Source organism: Erpetoichthys calabaricus, chromosome 12 (assembly GCF_900747795.2).
Source record: "Erpetoichthys calabaricus chromosome 12, fErpCal1.3, whole genome shotgun sequence".
Lineage (NCBI taxonomy): Eukaryota > Metazoa > Chordata > Cladistia > Polypteriformes > Polypteridae > Erpetoichthys > Erpetoichthys calabaricus.
The window spans coordinates 56317234-56335863 of record NC_041405.2 but is presented as its reverse complement, the minus strand read 5'-3'; the positions used below and the strand labels follow the sequence as shown (position 1 = coordinate 56335863).

Here is an 18630-nt window from a genome sequence, read left to right as displayed (position 1 = left end):
TCTTTCCAAATTGTTTGGCTTCCTTATAATCTATTCACAATTGGCAATTACCTGGTACTGCTTGTTCTTGAAACTGAACCAGCTACAACTCTGTTCCCAAACATGTAAGAGTAGCATAAAAGATTACCCTGCTGAAAGGGTTTGACCCAAGCCTAGAGGGCTGATTTTAAGTCTGGAGAAAAAAAATTACAGAATCAGTATCAGGGGTCTCATTTACAAGACTTTGTCTGGATTTGAGCATGGACATATGAGAATGACAATTAAACAAGTAGAAGTGTGCAGCAAAAATCTGATTTATAAAAGGTGGTGTAAACACATTTATAAACAATTAAAATCATATTGTAAATGTGGGTACATGAATGAGGTTTGCACTCTGTCTATTTGCCGCCCTGACATAACAATATGTGGACAATATGCCAATCAGCCTCATTCGTAGGCAATTACAATGCTGCAGAGCTGGTGGAGCAGCCTCCCTCCTGACACACTGAGACCCTGCCACCTTCAATCAAGAGTATCAGCCTGCATTCGACAACTGACTGTTCAAGACTGTTTATGGAAAGGCATAGGTTGCCAATGTCTGGCACATGTAATGAAGTGATTACTGTTGCAACAAATAGTACAGGCCATATGAAAAACTGAGAGTTTTCTTTTATAAATCCAATGTTTGCATGGAAATCTGTATGTACACAATTCAAGCCTATTGTTTGTGCATGCGCAAATTTTATAAATCTGACCCCTGATTTGAAAGGGAAGTCACTAGGCAACCCATGTGCATTCATGTTTTGAGCTGGTTTGGCATACTTAAAAAAATACTACACCCAAAAATCATAGTTTTTAATACGTTACTTACCCTATGAAGTTTGCAGTGATGGCCAGCCAAAATTTTTAATCTCATGATTTCATGCAGAAAGGAGTTAACAAATTTAAATCTCACTTTACTTGTGTTGTATAGTCTTTAGTTCAAATGCTTGTTCGCACCTGAATGTGATCCATATTCATTCACAAAAGTGTTTTCCCAGAACTGTCTTATTTCACAATATTTTAGCAAAAATACATGTGACCATGCAATTGGACAATCTGACATGTGGATTATGCAAAATCAGTAAAGTGAGCTTTGTTTATGGTCTTTTTGATATTGTTTACTGTGGTCCAGAGTTGGTCACCATAGACCCTATTATGTCAGAAACTGTTCTCTGTGTTGCCTGAAAAAATCTGAGTACATTTTTTCTTGGCCATTACTATACACCACATAAGATAAGTAACACAAAAAAATATTGATTTTGGGTGGAGCATTCCTTCAATGAATGCCAGTAACTGCTGAAACGAAGCATGTGAAAGTGATTGAAATAAGAAACTTCTTGTCTGGTTAAAGGCACCTAAACTCATACATATAAAAATACATCATTAAGGAAACATTTTATTAGTAATAACCAAAATAGTTCTTAGTTTGCAAGTTAATTAGCACATGCAAATAAGAATTTCATTGTAGTCTGTACATCTGGCAATAATGACCTAATAAACCTATTTAATCAACCTTCTTACCGTTTACATAGGAATATTATATATTAAATTATGTTAGGTATATTTATTTATTTTTACTTTACAGTACATACCTACGGTGTCAGTAGTTGTTAAGTTTGGGTGATCACACTGATTTTTTTGTTGATTGTAGACCAGACCTTGAGGGCAGGTAAATGAGAAGCTGTTCCCATTAACACATACAATGAAACTGTGTGGGTCACTGGCATTTGCATAGTTACCATCAGGTTTGGAGTGGCAGAAATTTTGATTCTCAGTGCTCCCTACAATAAAAGAATATAACTGTAGTGGGCTCTAGCATTTTTATGAAACACATTGAAAAAGCATTAATATTAGTAACATTTTCATGCTAACATAGAAGCATTATCCATTGTGAATAAATTAACTGTCTTCTCCAAGTGAGAAAACAAGAAATAAATGATGTCTCATATATTTAATATCACATTTCTTGATGAATTTGTTCAAAAACATTTTTCATGATGGACATAAAAAGTTTAGCTTTGAATGTTTGTTTTGATTTAAAATAGCTTTACAAGGTATGAGTCTCTTAGATAAAAAACAGATCATAGAAAATGCAAAACAATAAATTATCCTTAACTATCTTAGAGCAACTGGAATAGTTGACAAAAACAAAGCATACGGCATAATTTGCCCAGACTTTCAAAAAGCATTTCATACAGTCCCACACCAAAGACTAATTCTGAAACTAGAAGCTATAGGCATCAGAGGTGACATATAAAGCTGGATTTCAAGTTGCTGTACCGACAGGAAACAAAGACTACAGATAAGGGGAGAATGCTCCACAAGGAATGAGGTCATCAGTGGAGTCCCTCTGGAGTCTGTCCTTGGACCATTACTTTTTTTAATTTATATTAATGATATTGATTCTGGTATAGTTAGTAAACTTGTCAAATTTGCAGATGACACTAAAATTGGAGGGATGGCAGACACTGAGGCAGCAGCAAAAAGAATTCAGAAAGACGTAGACAAGTTCAGAACTGGACGAACACCTGGAAAATGTGGTTTAATGTAGCAAATTGTAAAGAGCTACACGTGGGCAAAAGGAACATCAATTATAAATACAAAATGGGAGATGCTGACCTACAGGAAGCAACCTCTGAAAATAATTTAGGGGTTTATGTTGATGCAACATTTTCATCAACTAAGGAATGCGCAGAAGCAATTAAAAAGGCAAATAAAATTTTAGGTTATAGTATAAAAACTGTTAAATTTAAGTCAAGGAACATTATGTTCAAACTATACAATGCACTGGTGAGACTGCGTCTGGGGTATTGTATGCAGTTTTGGTCACCACAGTACAAGAAAGACATAGCAGCACTTGAAGCTGTGCAGGCAAGAGCACTCAAGTGCATTCCAGGAGTTAAGGACATGTTGTAATGTGACAGACTCAGAGAATTAAACCTGTTTAGTCTCAAGCAAAAAAAACTGCGTGGAAATCTAATCCAGGTATTTAAAATCCTCAAAGTTATTGATATAGTAGAACCAACAACATTCTATCGGCTTAAGGGTGAAGCATATACTCAAAGACACCAGTGGAAATGAAGGGGAGACGCATTTAAAACTGAGTCCAGAAAGCATTTCTTTACACAAAGAGTTGTGGGACTCTGAAAAAAAACTACAGAGACACGTAATTGAAGCAGAAACCTTGACAACCTTTAAGAAGAATCAGGATGAGATATTGGGACAGCCTAGCTATTAGCTAAACAAACATTAGAGTTTTTGCTTTTTTATGCATATAGTAAAATCAGGTTTTAGACTTTTACTCCCTCTTTAAAATCAACCTGAGCCTACAGCATCACCTTACTGTAATATCCAAGGGTCATGTAAAATGTTTAAACTAAGATTGTCAAATTGCACCCCCAGGCTCTGAGAACAGACCCCAGCTGGCTTCAGTTTACAGCTAACTGAAGAAAAAGTTCATGGAGTAGAAATTATGTCACAGTATATCAAGAATTAAAAAGAAATGTAATATTCTGTTATCAAACAGCCTAGTGGTTAGCTTCTCCAGTGTGTGTAACTGAACTTTAGGTTATTAATACTCTTAATTTAGAAGGTGTATTCATCCAGGGTAACTCACAAAAACTATTCATAAAATATAATAATTATTTAAGTTATTACAAGGTACTAAATAAGAAAGTGATTGAGAAATTAAAATGTATAACAGATGACAAAAAATGTAGTACTTCAGTACTAGGCTCAACGACGGCTGAGTGTTCATTGCCACATATAGTTGACCCACAATAATATTTATAGCCTGGGGTATAATTATGTACAACTATTAGTCACAAAAGATTTTAAATAACTCCTCACATTTAAACAGGTCAGCTGTCTTTCAAATTCTCCAATTTCCATGTCTATAAACAATATTAGACTAGCCTTTCACTCTTCATACATATAATACAGTACCTAACACCAACTACATCAACATCTTCTTAGACCTCATTCCTTCCGCCTCCACTTCCATCTCAATCACAGCATATTTCTCCATCCTCTCATTATCGTTCCTTTCAGTGCACAAGTTGCCTCAGACCCTCAGCCTACTTCTGTCAACACTCCACTTGTTTTTGTTTCTCTCAGGAAACTAAACTTAAACCTAGCTATTCTCCTTTCAGTCCTTTCCGGCATTATTTCACATTCCACTTTTGCCAAACTATTTAGCAAGAATTGAAGAGGCCTAGGGGGTCCACTTGATGTTTCGCTCACACCAGTAGATGTAATAGGAATTGAATCCCTCTTGGAGTTCTGATTGATGAGTGGATGGGGGTATGGAGGTGGAGGGCCTTAATGGTATTGCTTTAAATAAATTGTATTATCGTAAAATATTTTGAACTAACATGCTTCTGACAGTTTGGATCCAAAGCATAACATAGTAGGAAAGAAATCTTGATTGCTGATATGGAAACAGAAATTTGAAAGTGTAAAATCATGTAGAGGACACTATTTGTTTTATGTGACATACTGTAAAAAAAAGTTTGCCTATTGGAATATAGAAATGTTACTCAGGTGGTCTCTAGGAGTGTAAGAAAAGCTTTTATTAATGTTATTAAATTTTCTGTTTGCATTCATTAGCTACATGATACATTCATCCATCCATCAGTTATAAAACTCTGTTAATCCAGTCCAGGCTTATGGAGTCAGAATTGGAAGCAAGAGTAGCAACCAACCCTAAACAGTGTGCCACTGACATTCACATCAATTCATTTAAAAAGCTTATGTTTGTGATGTAGCAGGAAAACAGTACCCCGTGAAATATTTCAATATATGTGCAGAATATGCAAACTCAACACAGATAATGTTAAAATCAAGGATTAAATGCATATTTTCTACACATTCTTTAAATAACTCTTTAAAAAATATCAAATCTTTATGTAATGGACTAAAGTGTTTCTCCTTAAGGTTACCATTTCATATTATGTTTAACAATTTGCTCAACACATCTGGACAGCAATGAAGTCAGATAACCAAATATGGTTAGGGTTAGGGTCTGAAAAGTTGAGCAGAGGCCTACATTTCTACATTTTACAGAAGCTTGGGTCTATTTCTCAGGTGCTAAATTTTTTTTTTGGGTACAGATTTCATCTGTACTCTGATGCCTCACTCTGGTTGGGATTGCTCTGTCCACTGCAATTTCCTACTTACTAATCTATTCACTTACAGGAATTGGGTGAACGTGACAAAGTATAAAGAGGGTGTGTTTGTTTTGTAGTTTCATTATTGCATGTTTAAACTGCTTATGTTCCCTTTTGTTTCATTTTGTATGTGTCTAACAGTGGTGTCTCTGCATTGAGGGCAATTGGAGCACTAACCCCATCCTCCAGCACATAGCACTTTTGTAGTTAACTCACCATGGTAATTTAATTTATTGCTCTTTTTCCATGATCTACTCAAAGAATTCCTTGTCTAAAACAATACTTACTTTTGGAGTATGTGAAATGTTCTTTGTGCCAGGTGCTGCTAGCCTGTTTCCACATTGCTTGGACAGGCCCTTCGACTCTCAGTTTTCTAGGCATAGCTGTACTCATGTGTGTCTACACAGTCTGAACTTGAATGTTAGACTCCTTTCAAGAGACCCATTAATAGATATTTTGTGATGCAATTTAAAGGGTGTTTGAACCCTCATATGTTTGTTGTTTTAGAGCAGTTGTCACCATTATCATAAATCACACCCATTATTTATGTACAATACAATTTAGAACTTTCTCCACTGAATGAAAATTCTAAATGTATTAATATTTATTCATGTTTCTGCTTTTGTTGTTCAATATTTGATGCTGAGCTATCTTTTGATACTGCCCTTTGTTGGTTTTAATCTATGACAAAATAATATATTGATAGATTTTCATTTTGTGTGATATTTATGGCATTATTTGTCTGATGTTTTATCATCAGTGTTGCTGGTAGCCTAACACATTGTAAAATGCAGTTCATCTCTCTCACTTTCTTACACAAGGTTTACTTGAGTCAACCTCCTTCCTCAGCTGTCTCACCAGTGCCCCTACTGTCACGTCAATGTTCCATGGCTCCTTCCATGCAACTCCAATGATCTTTTCTTTGCCATATCCACTCCTTACACATTCATACTGTTGGCTATTCTTGATATCGCTTGGGATCAGAGACAACACTACCTGCACTCATTTATCCCTAACTCCTTGAATCGATCCAAGCCAGGAACTACCCTGAGACACTGGCATACATGCACCCAGGCCAGGTGATTTAAGCAGATGAACAGGTTTACTATATACTATTCTATAAGTGCTACGCTTCTCTCTCTATCCCTCTCTTTCACACACATGCACACACCCCCAAACACACACACACTCTTCGTGTCTTGTCCAGATAGCCCTGTTCCTGTTGATAGTATTTCTTTCTCTCTCTATCTCTCTCTCTCTCTCTCTCTCTCTCTCTCTCTCTCTCAGGTTCTCTTGTACCACACCAGAATTGTTATGGTACAAACACCACTGGTTTCTAATAAAAATCTGATCACAAAACAGAATAACAGAATGTAAAAATGCTGCCTAATTTTCATTATTGTAAGACAGTAAAAAAATATATTAACTAAAAAAATATATAAACTAAATATATTGTAGAGAAGATTAGTAGAACTTGGAAAGTAGAGTATGTTTAACAAAATTCCATAATTGCACATAATTGTAAAGTAGAACAAATTGGTCTCTCTAGGGTTACATTTGAAATATCTGACGGATGTAAATGTATTAGTCATTGTCCAACCCATCATATCCTAACACAGGGTCACGAGGGTTTGCTGGAGCCAATCCCAGCCAACACAGGGAGCAAGGCAGGAACAAACCCCAGGCAGGATGCCAGCCCACTGCAGGACACACACACGAAGCACACACTAGGGACAAATTAGGATCGCCAATGCACTTAACCTGCATGTCTTTGGACTGTGGGAAGAAACCCACGCAGACATGGGGAGAACATGCAAACTCCATGCAGGGAGGATCCGGGAAGCGATCCCAGGTCTCCTTACTGCGAGGCAGCAGTGCTACCACTGTGCCACCGTGCCGCCCGCAAATGTATTATTAAAATAGAATTCTCAGTACCAAGAATCTTCCATGTATTAGACACACCCTAGCATTTTGGACTTAAAATAAATACATCAATTTGAGAATGACAGCTGAATGATTGGATTGATTGATAGTAATTTTGTAGCAGTAAACATGCAAAGCAAAGCACATAAACAAGTATTTGAACAAAACTCCCTTTTTGCAGGTAAGCAAGCTAGTATTTTTTCTATATTTTCTTCTTCCTTCCAAACTCTCAGAATACAAATATTGACAACCTGATAGCCAAACCGGAAGTGAGGTAGTAGTACCAAGTCTTTTTCCATGCAGAAAACTGTGTCTAATTTTATAAGATATTCTTTAATATATACAGGAATACTCTGATAAAGGTACAAAAACAATGTGAGAATGTTAATTTTTTAAATTATTAATTTTACTAGCTAATTTAAGGTGAAGAGATCTATCATTATCGATCTATTAGTATCCAGCTTAACATTGTTCAATCATGCTGCTAAAATTACATTTATGTAAATAAGTATTTACATTTTTTTCAATTGTGATTCCAAATTATTTAAATTGCTATTCCTCTTTTTCACACATCCCTCCTCTTTCCTCACGTCCCATGCACTGTTTCGTCCAGCTTTTCCTAATTCTTAACCAATCAAAATCTCTCCAATGGGCCATCTAAATTCACAATCTCATAATCCATGTAGCCAGTGACACATACTGCTTCTGCTGATACCATCAGTCTGCCAGCCATTTCAACACATTTTCTTTTACACTACATACCTCCTGTGCCAGCAGTGGTTGCAGATGGGTAGTCACACTCAATCAGTTCTCTATTGAAGACCAGACCTGAAGGGCATTTAGAAAGGATGGATTCTCCATTTCGGCAAAAAATGATAGTGCTCGAGTGACTGGGGTCCCCATAGACACCGTCTGGTTTGTTCATACAGAAGACATCACTGGCAGCAAGTCCTGCAATTCAAAATGATTATTACAGTGCAAGTTGTAGTAATAATATATGTAATATTGGTAGCTTCCTGCATTCTATAATACACATTGGGAACTTTATTTTTATTTCTATTTGTCCCCAAAATATTTAATTATATTAATTAAATTTAGGTGATGTGGTAGTACAATGATTAGCTCTAGGATCTCACAAATCCACTGGACCACACACCTGATTGCTGCCTGTACGAAGCTAGCATGTGCATAGTCAAATTGCTATTTAAATTACAATTAAATTACAATTAGATTTAAAATTGCCCAACTGAAATACTCTGTTTGATGATAAATTATTTTAGGAGACATGAAAATTCTCTCAGATATTCATATTTTAAAAAAACTGCTTTACCCTTTAGCATTTTTAAAACTAAAATAATGATGCCTGGTTCTTCATAACTGAGCTTGTTACAGTTTTTCTTGTTTTTTTGTATATAAATTGGAAGAATGTGGTTCAGCCCCTAGCCAAAGCTGTTTACACGTTGAAAATGTCAGTTTAAAGAAATTTAAAATTTGTTCATTTATAACAGTTTGTGCTCTTTTGCACAGCTTAAAATGTTATTTTAGTTACTATTTAAATTGACCAGTTTATAAATCTGTCAAATGCATTACAGATATTCATTCACACAGGGATCAATGTAGAATGGGTCAGTTAACCTAACTTGCATGTATCTGGAATGTTGGATGATAAATGAGGTACGTGGAGAGACACCAGCCACATGGGCAAAGAGAGAATGTGAAAACAGCATACAGACAGTGACCTATCATAGTAATCAGACAAAGGATTCAGGATATGAGGCAGCCATGATAAATGCTGTGCCAACATGTCCTATCTTTATTTTGCTACTTTTTTGTGATCAAATTTTTATTGATAAAATAAGAAAGGAGTACAGTAAAGAGAATCTAATAATAATTGACCTTTGGCTTATATATGAACAAAAGCACATCATGCCAGTGCCTGTCCACCCCACCCTACCCCACCTCACCTGCTACAGGAAATTATGCAGGAACACAAACAAAAGAGAGTCGATGAGTATACTGTCACATACACACACACCCCATGTAGCATGCAGCAAAGTAAGGAAAACATGAGAAAAGGTGAAAAAGAGAAACTTCCACAGTATATGGAGCAACCCCCATCCAGCTCTTGACTGAACAATATGAATCCAGTTTTGGATGGTAGAGCTGGAAGAGTTGTTGATCCGAGATGCAGAAAGCTCAAGATGAGTAAGATTGTAAAATGAAGACCTCCAGACTGCGGGAGAGACAGCAAAAGCAACTTAGCTGCAATGATAGCAAAACCTGCAAACACCATACTCAAGGTTCTGTTTATATCTTGCATTAATTCCTTCCAACAAATCTTTTAAGAAGTAATTTTTAATTCAACTGAAGGTGGAACCCAAACCTGGCCAGACAGCCAGTCCATCACAGGGCACACTCAGTTCCACATACACTCATGTACACTGTTCTAATATAAGATTGATAATTGGCCCAACTTCACCATCTTTCACTCACACAGTGCTATGGGCTCTTGAGTAGTAAAGTTGTAGTATTAACCACTATGCGTTTGTGCCTGTGCCGCTATATCCAAACACTAATGGGGGAACATTTTAGCACATAGTGTCTTATGGAGGAAAGAAAGACTTTTGTTAGCATAAATGGAAAAACAATGTTTCATTTATGTTCCTTATGTACAGCTGAAAAATGTCCTACTTGTTATGTTACATTTTTCTAATTTTAATTTTTCATCTTGCTTTTACTTCTCACTACATTTGCATTTTAAAGATAAACAGTGCATTTAAAGCTTTACATTTCAAATTTGGAAGTTAATTTAAAAGGTTGGTTTGATTTTCCAATTCTAAAAATATTTTTCTTACTCAGTTCCAGATGTTGCCTTCTTCATTTTATGACGCTGGAGCTGTATTATCCTCAAGCCAAGTATGTGAACTTTTGTGGTACATTAATAATTGATACTGTGCTGATCCTAGGACTGATATATTTATAAAACATTAGAGTATCATTTTTTGTTCATGCCTTGTTTTAAATGACTTGAACTAAATGAATGTGTAAAATAATCACCATAAGCTGCCATTCCTTTATTTTTTCTCTTAATGTTACATATGGTTAGAAATAGATGTATGTCATGATTTCCTCTGCTAAATCAGGCATTTAAAGAATATAAAACTATGATAATGGAGAATATAATTTGATGTTTGGTTTTATGAGATACAAAAATAGTGTGTATGAACATTTTCCTACATGCTGGGATTCACCATACCATAACATAATGTACTTAATCCTTGGCAGGGTTTTGGGGGCTGGAATCAATCCCATCAAGTACAGATCACAATGTAGGAACAAACCCTGGGCATGACACCAGTCCATCACAGGCTGGCATTCACACTATTTGATTATAATACTCGATTATAATTATTGATAATACCTCTACTACAGCAAGAGTCAACCGATCGTTGTAGTTTTGTAAAAATGAAATGTTGACCCATTCTTGCCTGATATTGGATTTCAGCTGCTAAACAGTTTGGGGTCTTGTTTATTGTAGTTTTCACTTCATAATGTGCCAAATGTTTTCATTGGGTGACATGTCTGGACTGCAGGCAGGCCAGTTTAATACCGGGACTCTTTTACTACAGAATCATGCTGTTGTAATACATGCAGAATGCTGTTTGGCACTGTGTGGCTGAAAAAATCAAGGCCTTTTCTGAAGAGAACATCATCTGGATGGCAGCATATATTGCTACAAAACTAAAAAATCTATTTTTTGGCATTAACGATGCCTTCCCAGAAGTTCAAGATACCCATGCCAAGTGTACTAATGCACCCCCATACCATCATAGATGCTGGCTTTTGAACTGGGCACTGATAACAGGTCAGATTGTCCCTCTCCTGTTTAGCTCAGAGGATGTGACGCTCATGATTTCTAAAAAGAATTTTGAATTTTAATTCGTCAGAACACAGGGCGGTTTTCAGTCCATCTTAAATGAGCTCAGGCCCAGAGAAAGGGTTGGTGTTTCTGGATCATATTTATATATGTTTTCATCTTTGAATGATAGAGTTTTATCATGCATTTGTGAATGCAATGACAAACTGTATTCACAGATGATTATTTTTGGAAGTGTTCAGAATCCATGCAGTGATTTCCAGTACAGAATCGAGTTTGTTTTTAGTGCAGTGCCGCCAGAGGGCAGAAAGATCACGAAGATCACATTGGTTTCGGCCTTATCCCTTTCATGCAGAGATTTCTCTGGATTATCAGAATCATTTAATAATATTATATACCATGGATGATAAAATCCTCAAATTCTTTGCAATTTTACATTGAGGAATGTTATCCTTAAATTTGTAGAGGAGCCACATAGGTATTGTTGTTTATAGTGTTGCACTCAGTCCCGTCTCGTCTAAGCACCCCATTTAAACTAATGTGTGTCTGTTTAAATGTCGTCCCCGTAATAAGAAATGGAAAAGGGTGTTGCAGGGAGGCAGCAACCCCCCGGACACGTCAGGACCAGGATTTTACCAATTTCATCCAGCACATCTTTATTTAAACCATCAAGAGGGAAAGAAGAAGAGGAAGGAGAGAGACGGAGATTTCATTACTGACAACAGATCATCATTTTCTGCCATTATTCACATTGCGCCTTGTTCCCAGTTTGCTTCTCATTCCGCCGGATTCACGACAGCACAATCATTGCCAGAAACCCCGGGATTGGACATTATTATCCATCATACACAGAGGAAGCACAGTGAGATTGTTCCATTTTAATTCGGGAGACTCAAACGCAACCATTTTTTTTCTGATTCATCCGTAATCTGGACAGTGATTTAACCAGACTCAATTTCATGTTCATTGACATTGCAGTATTCATCCATTGTTATTATTTGTGTTTTGTGTTTGTTATACGTTGCAGGGGCAAAGAAGGTTTTGTTATTGTATATGTGGTGTTTTCACTTTGCTGCTTTGGTGGAGGGATATATATATATAGATATATTCTACGTTGGGGATTTGTATTATTGTTTTTGTCATTGTGTTTTATTTAATATATTTATACACTTATTTTACATATTTGCTTTTGTTTGCTTGTGTTTAACTGTCGATTGAGGGGAAAATATTATTTGTCAGAGGTATAGCTTTGTATAAGTAGGTTCAACTCAGTAATTTATCCAGGCCACAGGTCCTCGTAGTGTGGCTGCCGGCTGGGTAAGGGGTCGGCCGTTACAAATTCTTGCACTCTTTGCCCAGGCAGTCTTTTACAGAATGGTCAATCCTTCGACTTCTTTATTTCTGAGAGACTCTGCCACTCTGGGATGCTCTTTTTATACCCAACTGACCTGTTGCCAACTAACCTAATTAGTTGTGAGTTTTCCATTAGGTGTCGTTTTTAGCATTACACAACTTTTCCAGTCTTTTGTTGCCCCTGTCCTAACTTTTTTTAAATAGGTTTCAAATTCAAAATGACCACATATTTTACAGACAACAATAACGTTTCTAACTTTTAACATTTGATATGTTGTCTTTGTTCTTTTTTCAATTAAATATATATTTGAAACATTTACAATTCATCATATTTTGTTTTTATTTACATTTTACACAACATCCCAACTCTTTTGAAAAGAGGGTTGAATATCTTAACCGAAGTTCAGTAAACACAATGAAAAAAAAATCAGTATGATGATTATGTGCCTCCAGGCTTAGTCAGATGCCAGTCAATCACATGGTAGCATGACATGTATATACTGCTGCAGGGAATTATTTTTGCCTTACATAGCACCATTCTAAGGATACACCATAATAAAAACTATACCAGAATGCCCAGCTTGATAATAATAACTCTAAAATGCAAAAACAATTAGTGAACTGGATTAAATAAAGGTTAAATAAGAAATGTTACTTTCAAGAAGAGAACACATACTGCTAATTATAAACAATGTAACATGTCAATAGTGTGTTCTAAATTGTTTATGTGACTCATTCAAAATCTCTGTCATCCATCCATCCGTTCAGCTCAGTTATTTTTAAGACATTTTGAATAAACATTTTTAAAAATAGACATTTTTTACTAACAATACTCTTGTTTGTCCAGTTATTTCTATAGAAGATGGACTACATTTTATTCAAGCTGGCGTTCTTTGGTTCGTATTGTATTGTAACTGGATTGCTATATAAATTCACAGTGGAAACATATATCCTATATTTATGGATACAGGAGAAAGTAGAGTGAAATGACACCTTTTATTGGCTAACTAAATAGATTACATATGCAAGCTTTTGAGGCAGCTAAGGCCCCTTCATCAGGCAAGATGTAACAAAGAAACTGAAAAATACTCTAGCTTATATTGGGACAGCAAAGTGATTTTTTTCTTTCATCTTAACAACCTTTTTGTTCAAATGTTAGCAAAATAAATTCACCTGAGATGAATTAACCCTGAAAGAAGAGAACAATGAACCAATAAAATGTAGCGATACATCTATATTTATAATATAAAAGGTGAAATTTCACCCTACTTTGTCCTGTATCAATATATGGCTAACACGGTACAACACTCTACTGCTATATTTATGGATGGGGTATTGCTTTATTTTTTGATCTTCCAACTTACTATTTTTCACTGATGTAACTACATTTTCATGAACAATGAATGAAGAATAGTGAATCCAGAATCTACATGTTCAAGGATTTAAAACTGTGAGCTGCATTTTGTAATGCTGAATTTAAAATGCAGTCAGTTAGTGCTAAATGTGCATGGGAGCAAAAGATGCATTAATGTACATTAGACTTGAAGGAATTATTTGTGTCAATTTTAAATATGCAGCATTACAAAAACGTATTGAGATGATACACTATCAAAGAAAAGCATGCAAAGATTTGGCAAGAACATTCAAATTTACAATTAATTTACCTCAATAATAAGAATTCATCTTAGGACTTGTACGATCTACCATTCCACCTTGGTATGACTTTAGGTTTTCATATCAAATAAAATTAATAACAATAATACTCTGCAAAAGATGGTGCCCCATCTGGGATGGATGCTTTGTTATGCTCAATACTGGCAGGATAGAGTCCAGCACTGTGAGATTCTGGATTGGATAAGTGGGTTTGAGAATATTATATTATGCTATGCTATGCTACTTTATAATAGTAATCATATAAATGTATTATTAAAAAACTTAACATTTTCACAAATGAAATTACTGGTTATTGCAATCTGTATTTTAAAAAGTTTATCAAATTTCATATGTAGTATTTCAATGCTCCCAACCCTTTAAACAAAGATGAAAGACTCACCAAAAAGACATGATGACAAGATGAGCACTGTTGCATAAGTAAAGATCGATGATGAACTATTTACCCTCATCACACAAATTTCATGGTGCCTTCTATCTTCAAAAAATTGTGGTCTACAAAGAAGCCACTGCATGTATCCTTTACAGAGAATGTTTGATTATGTCAAGGAAGTGTGAAAAATACTTTCAGTGCAGTGTTTAAATACTGTAACTACACCCTTGGCTGCACCTTTGGAAAATTAATGCACTTGATAAAAATAAGGCATTCTAAAAGTTACACCTCTATTGAACTTTATTTATACCCAGCTTGAGTGCAGTACTGTATTATGAACGTACTATATGGTCATGCAAATTATGATGTCATGATACACTAGGTGGTGTTAGCTAATTCTAATTGACCCAAAATAAATTATGCAAATCACAAAAGGATCAATTAGAAGACAAATGTAATAACAAGGAGTGGCTTTCTTAAAACATACTTTTTGGATAACTGGATGTCTGTTTGAATCAGAAATATTCTACCAAGGTGCTAGAAAACAAATGTCAGGATGGATGAATTGTACATATTCTTCATTTCCCCGGGAATTTCTACACTCAAAACACTGATCTTGACATTTTCCTTTAGCTTCCTTATTTTTACTAAAAAATTATTGATCCATAATGTTAATTATTTGCAAACTGGCTGTCAAAGGAAGTGCTCAAGCTTATAAAGTAAAAGATCTGTCAAATGATCCTATGTAGGCAGAATAAAATAACAGTTCCTGTCAAAGCCTCTGTGAAAAAAAAAACACATTTCTTCCTGAGCTGAGTTTAATAGATATGGCTGTGAAACAAATATCACTTGGGAAGCACATTTTCTTGTAATGTGTTTGGTTAACTGGCAACTGTAAACCAGTCTGGATTGTGGGGTTAGTTTGTCCTACAGCAGACCAGCACCCAGCACTACCAGAACAGGTTTCACTTTGTCTCCAGTGGACAAAATACAATGAACTAGCCAACCCGCGGTGTAGCCTACGCCACATAATTATTTATTGATGACTGAACACTTCCTTAAAGACACAGTTGTCCAAATGGGGTGGGTTTGAAGATACTACTGTAAGTGAATGAAAAGATGGAACTCTGGAGAGAGCAACATACAACTGTCCGTGACTGAAAACTGGTTTTGGCAGATACAGGCATATCTTTTTGAAAGTTTGTCCCTGTGCCTTATTAATTGTCATTGCAAAGGCCAATCTAACAGGAAATTGTCTGTGTGTAAAAGTAAAAGTCAAATTTGAATCTGATGGGGTCAGGGATATCCGGGGAATAAGGACAGTTTGTGAGGTAGCAGCTGCGATAGTCTTACACTAAAGTAAATTGCAGTGAATGCTGGTAACAGAAAGTCTGGTGCCATTAAAGAGACATTTTGCTGGCAGGAGGTTTCTGAGAAGCATAATGACTGAACCAATTTTAATTTTGAGTTTATGCCAGAGGCATGCCAGTGGGAGTAAGACTATTAAGAAATTCTTCTGGGAATTAAAGTTGATCTGCAGGATCGTCTGTGATGATGGAGTCAACGCTGGTGAAAGTCACTTTGTCGTTAGGGATAAGTTTCAGCACTTGTTCATTAAGGTGTAGCAAGTCTTCGTTGGTGATATATACCTCACGTGCTGAGTTGTTCCAGAGTGACAGTTGAGAAGTCGATGTCACCATATAGTTGTTGAACGGGATCAGAAATAAAAGGAAAACAATGTTAAGGCAATGTCACAGGTGTTCCGTTTTTCCCGTCTCCATCAAGGAGCCATTTTGCGAAATGTTCTTCGGGAAGAGCTCTCATATTTGTCGTCAGTGTAAGAACATGTATGTGACGCCACAAAGGTTGCTTGTTAATGCAACTGGCAACAGTAAGTGCTCGGGAGCCACGCATAATGACGGGGAGAATTTGTCAAAAATCTCCACCCAATAGTATTGTTTTGCCTCCAAATGGCTGTGTGTCACCTGTGAGGTCACATAATAACTTGTCAACTGCCTGGAATGCGTATGCATGTGTCATTGGCGCCTCATCCCATATTATCAATTTGGATTGCAGAAGATGTTGAGCATGTGGCGAGGTAGGCTTGATGTTGCATGTGGAAGTAATATTCAGCCTCAACGGTATTTTAAAAACGAAATGTGCAGTTCGTCCACCCGTTAACAATGTTGCAGCTATTCCTGTAGATGTTACGGTTGTAGGAATGTCTCCCCTAGCTCTGATGGTATGAATCAGGGTTTTGTAGACAAAGGTTTTTCCTGTTCCTGCAGGACCATCTAAGAAGAAGCATGTTTGTCGGGAATGGGAATCGCTGTATGCAGGGTGTAAAACAATGTCAACAGCGTGTTTCTGTTCTGTGTTGAGTTTGTCGTAGTGTTCCATAGCGTGTGAGTGTTCAGCCTGTGCGTCGAAGGTGGGAGATGAATGACACAGTGGAGGAATGTCAGTGGGGGGTAGGTGTAATTTGTGCAGGTTGAGGCCATGTGGTTGCAGCATGTCATTAATTTCTGTGAGAGCATACGTGCAAGCGGTGCGTGTGGAATATTTTGTGAGAAAGTCCTCAGAAAGAGAGAGTTTATGCGTGTCCCAAAGGCGTGGAACATTGTGGGGTTCGCCGAAGACACAAACGAAAATGAAAAGTTCTCGCAAGAATGGTGGCATTCGTATCTGGGATGCCTCTGTAAGAGTATCATGCCATATCTTGTCGTCTTTAAGAAGACCTAATTGTTGGCAAGCTTCTTTGAAAGTGTCACATTCGATGCCGTTGACCGTTCGTAGATGGTGGAAACTTGTGACGCCTACGGAACGGGTAAGGAGAAGTCTGAGGTAATAACATTCGGTGTCGTTAATGGCAACAACAGGCATTCTACCAACAACATTTGTGCCTACTCTGCTTCTCTTTTTCCATTTTCCAGAGGACTTTTGGAATGTGTAATGTTGGGGAACATCAATGTAATGTAACTCTACAGCTTCGGGATCTGTCTTGTTGAGTTCAAACCATACTAAAAGCATAGTGTTTTTGTTGGCTTGTCTTTGTAGTGCTTGTTCCTTGTGACCATCATGAAAGAAGATGACTTGTTGTTCTGGCAAATGAACTGGTAATCATGTAATAACGTGAGATTTTTCTGAAAGACTGTACTCGTTCAAATGCCACATAGCCTCAGGAGCACTAACATACCTACCGTCAAGGAAAGTCTGTATTTCGTCATGTTGGAAAACACCATCAGCTGGCTCCCTGTGAAGTGCAATGGATGCAGCGTTGTGTCCTTTGTAGACATATTTATATAGATATTTGTTACATTGAAAGGACGCACAAACTTCAGCGTTAATATGAGCATTGAATTTCTGAGAAAGCCAGGGATTGTAAGGAACTATCCAATGGTTGTCGATATCGTATTTGCCAACAATGGCAGTTCTCCCCTGTCTTCGGCGGTATATGGGGTATCCTTGTGTGTTTTCTTGAGTCTCGGCATTGAAGTCCTTTGGAAAATTTTTGGTACACGTGCCGTCTTTCATGCAAGCTGAGTTGGCGTTGAGCGTTCTACACGGACCATGTACCATGCATTTAGTGACAATTTGGAAAAGTTGAGGGTGTATTTCGGGATTTGGAAGTTCAGCGCAGATAAATTTGTCTATATCATCCTTGGTCTTTATTTTGGATTGTGAGTCAAGTGTAATTAACTTATGGCAATGAGGCAATCCTCGTTTTTGGAATTCAATGACGAAGATGTAAGCGAGAACATTGCCAAAAATATTCTTCTCCAGAATATCTGTTAGGAAATCGTGCAGTTTGATATGAAAGACACGAGCAACGATGTCAGGTCTGTGTTCTGTTTACTCATGATGGGAAATGGCGTTAGAGATTTCCGTCCAAGCAGGTTTGCAGGTGAAGGTTAGGTATAAGTCAGGCTTTCCACATTTGCGGACAATTGCCATTGCGTCTTGGTAGTTCTGTTGCATGTACCTTGGACTGCCTTGAAAGGTAGAGGGAAGAATGATCAATTGTCCAGGGCGGAGGTTATGGTGTTGTGCTTTCACAGCGACAGCATCCAGCAGTCCCCTGTATTGCTCTACACGCAAATCTTGTTGATGGGACTGTAGGTAATGTAAACACGCGCCTTCTGTTTTGACATATGCGTCGACGACGTATTGCTGGAAGAGTTTGCCACTGGAATGCAAGACGCTAAATGAAGATCTCATGTCAAGCCTGTAAGCATAAAATTGGA

The 18630-nt window shown here is 36.9% G+C and overlaps 1 protein-coding gene across 1 annotated transcript in view; it reads right to left on the bottom strand.

Moving 5' to 3' along the window:
• Positions 1 to 14549, bottom strand: part of LOC114663082 (uncharacterized) — a 31251-nt gene extending 16702 nt beyond the window's left edge. The window contains exons 1-3 of the mRNA XM_051935373.1: positions 14396 to 14549; positions 7875 to 8063; positions 1614 to 1802 (exon numbers count right to left, since the gene is read on the bottom strand). Of these exons, the coding sequence (XP_051791333.1) occupies positions 1614 to 1802; positions 7875 to 8063; positions 14396 to 14528 (511 nt within the window). The 5' untranslated portion in view covers positions 14529 to 14549. The remainder of the gene's footprint in view (positions 1 to 1613; positions 1803 to 7874; positions 8064 to 14395) is intronic.
• Between the last annotated feature and the right edge of the window lie 4081 nt (positions 14550 to 18630).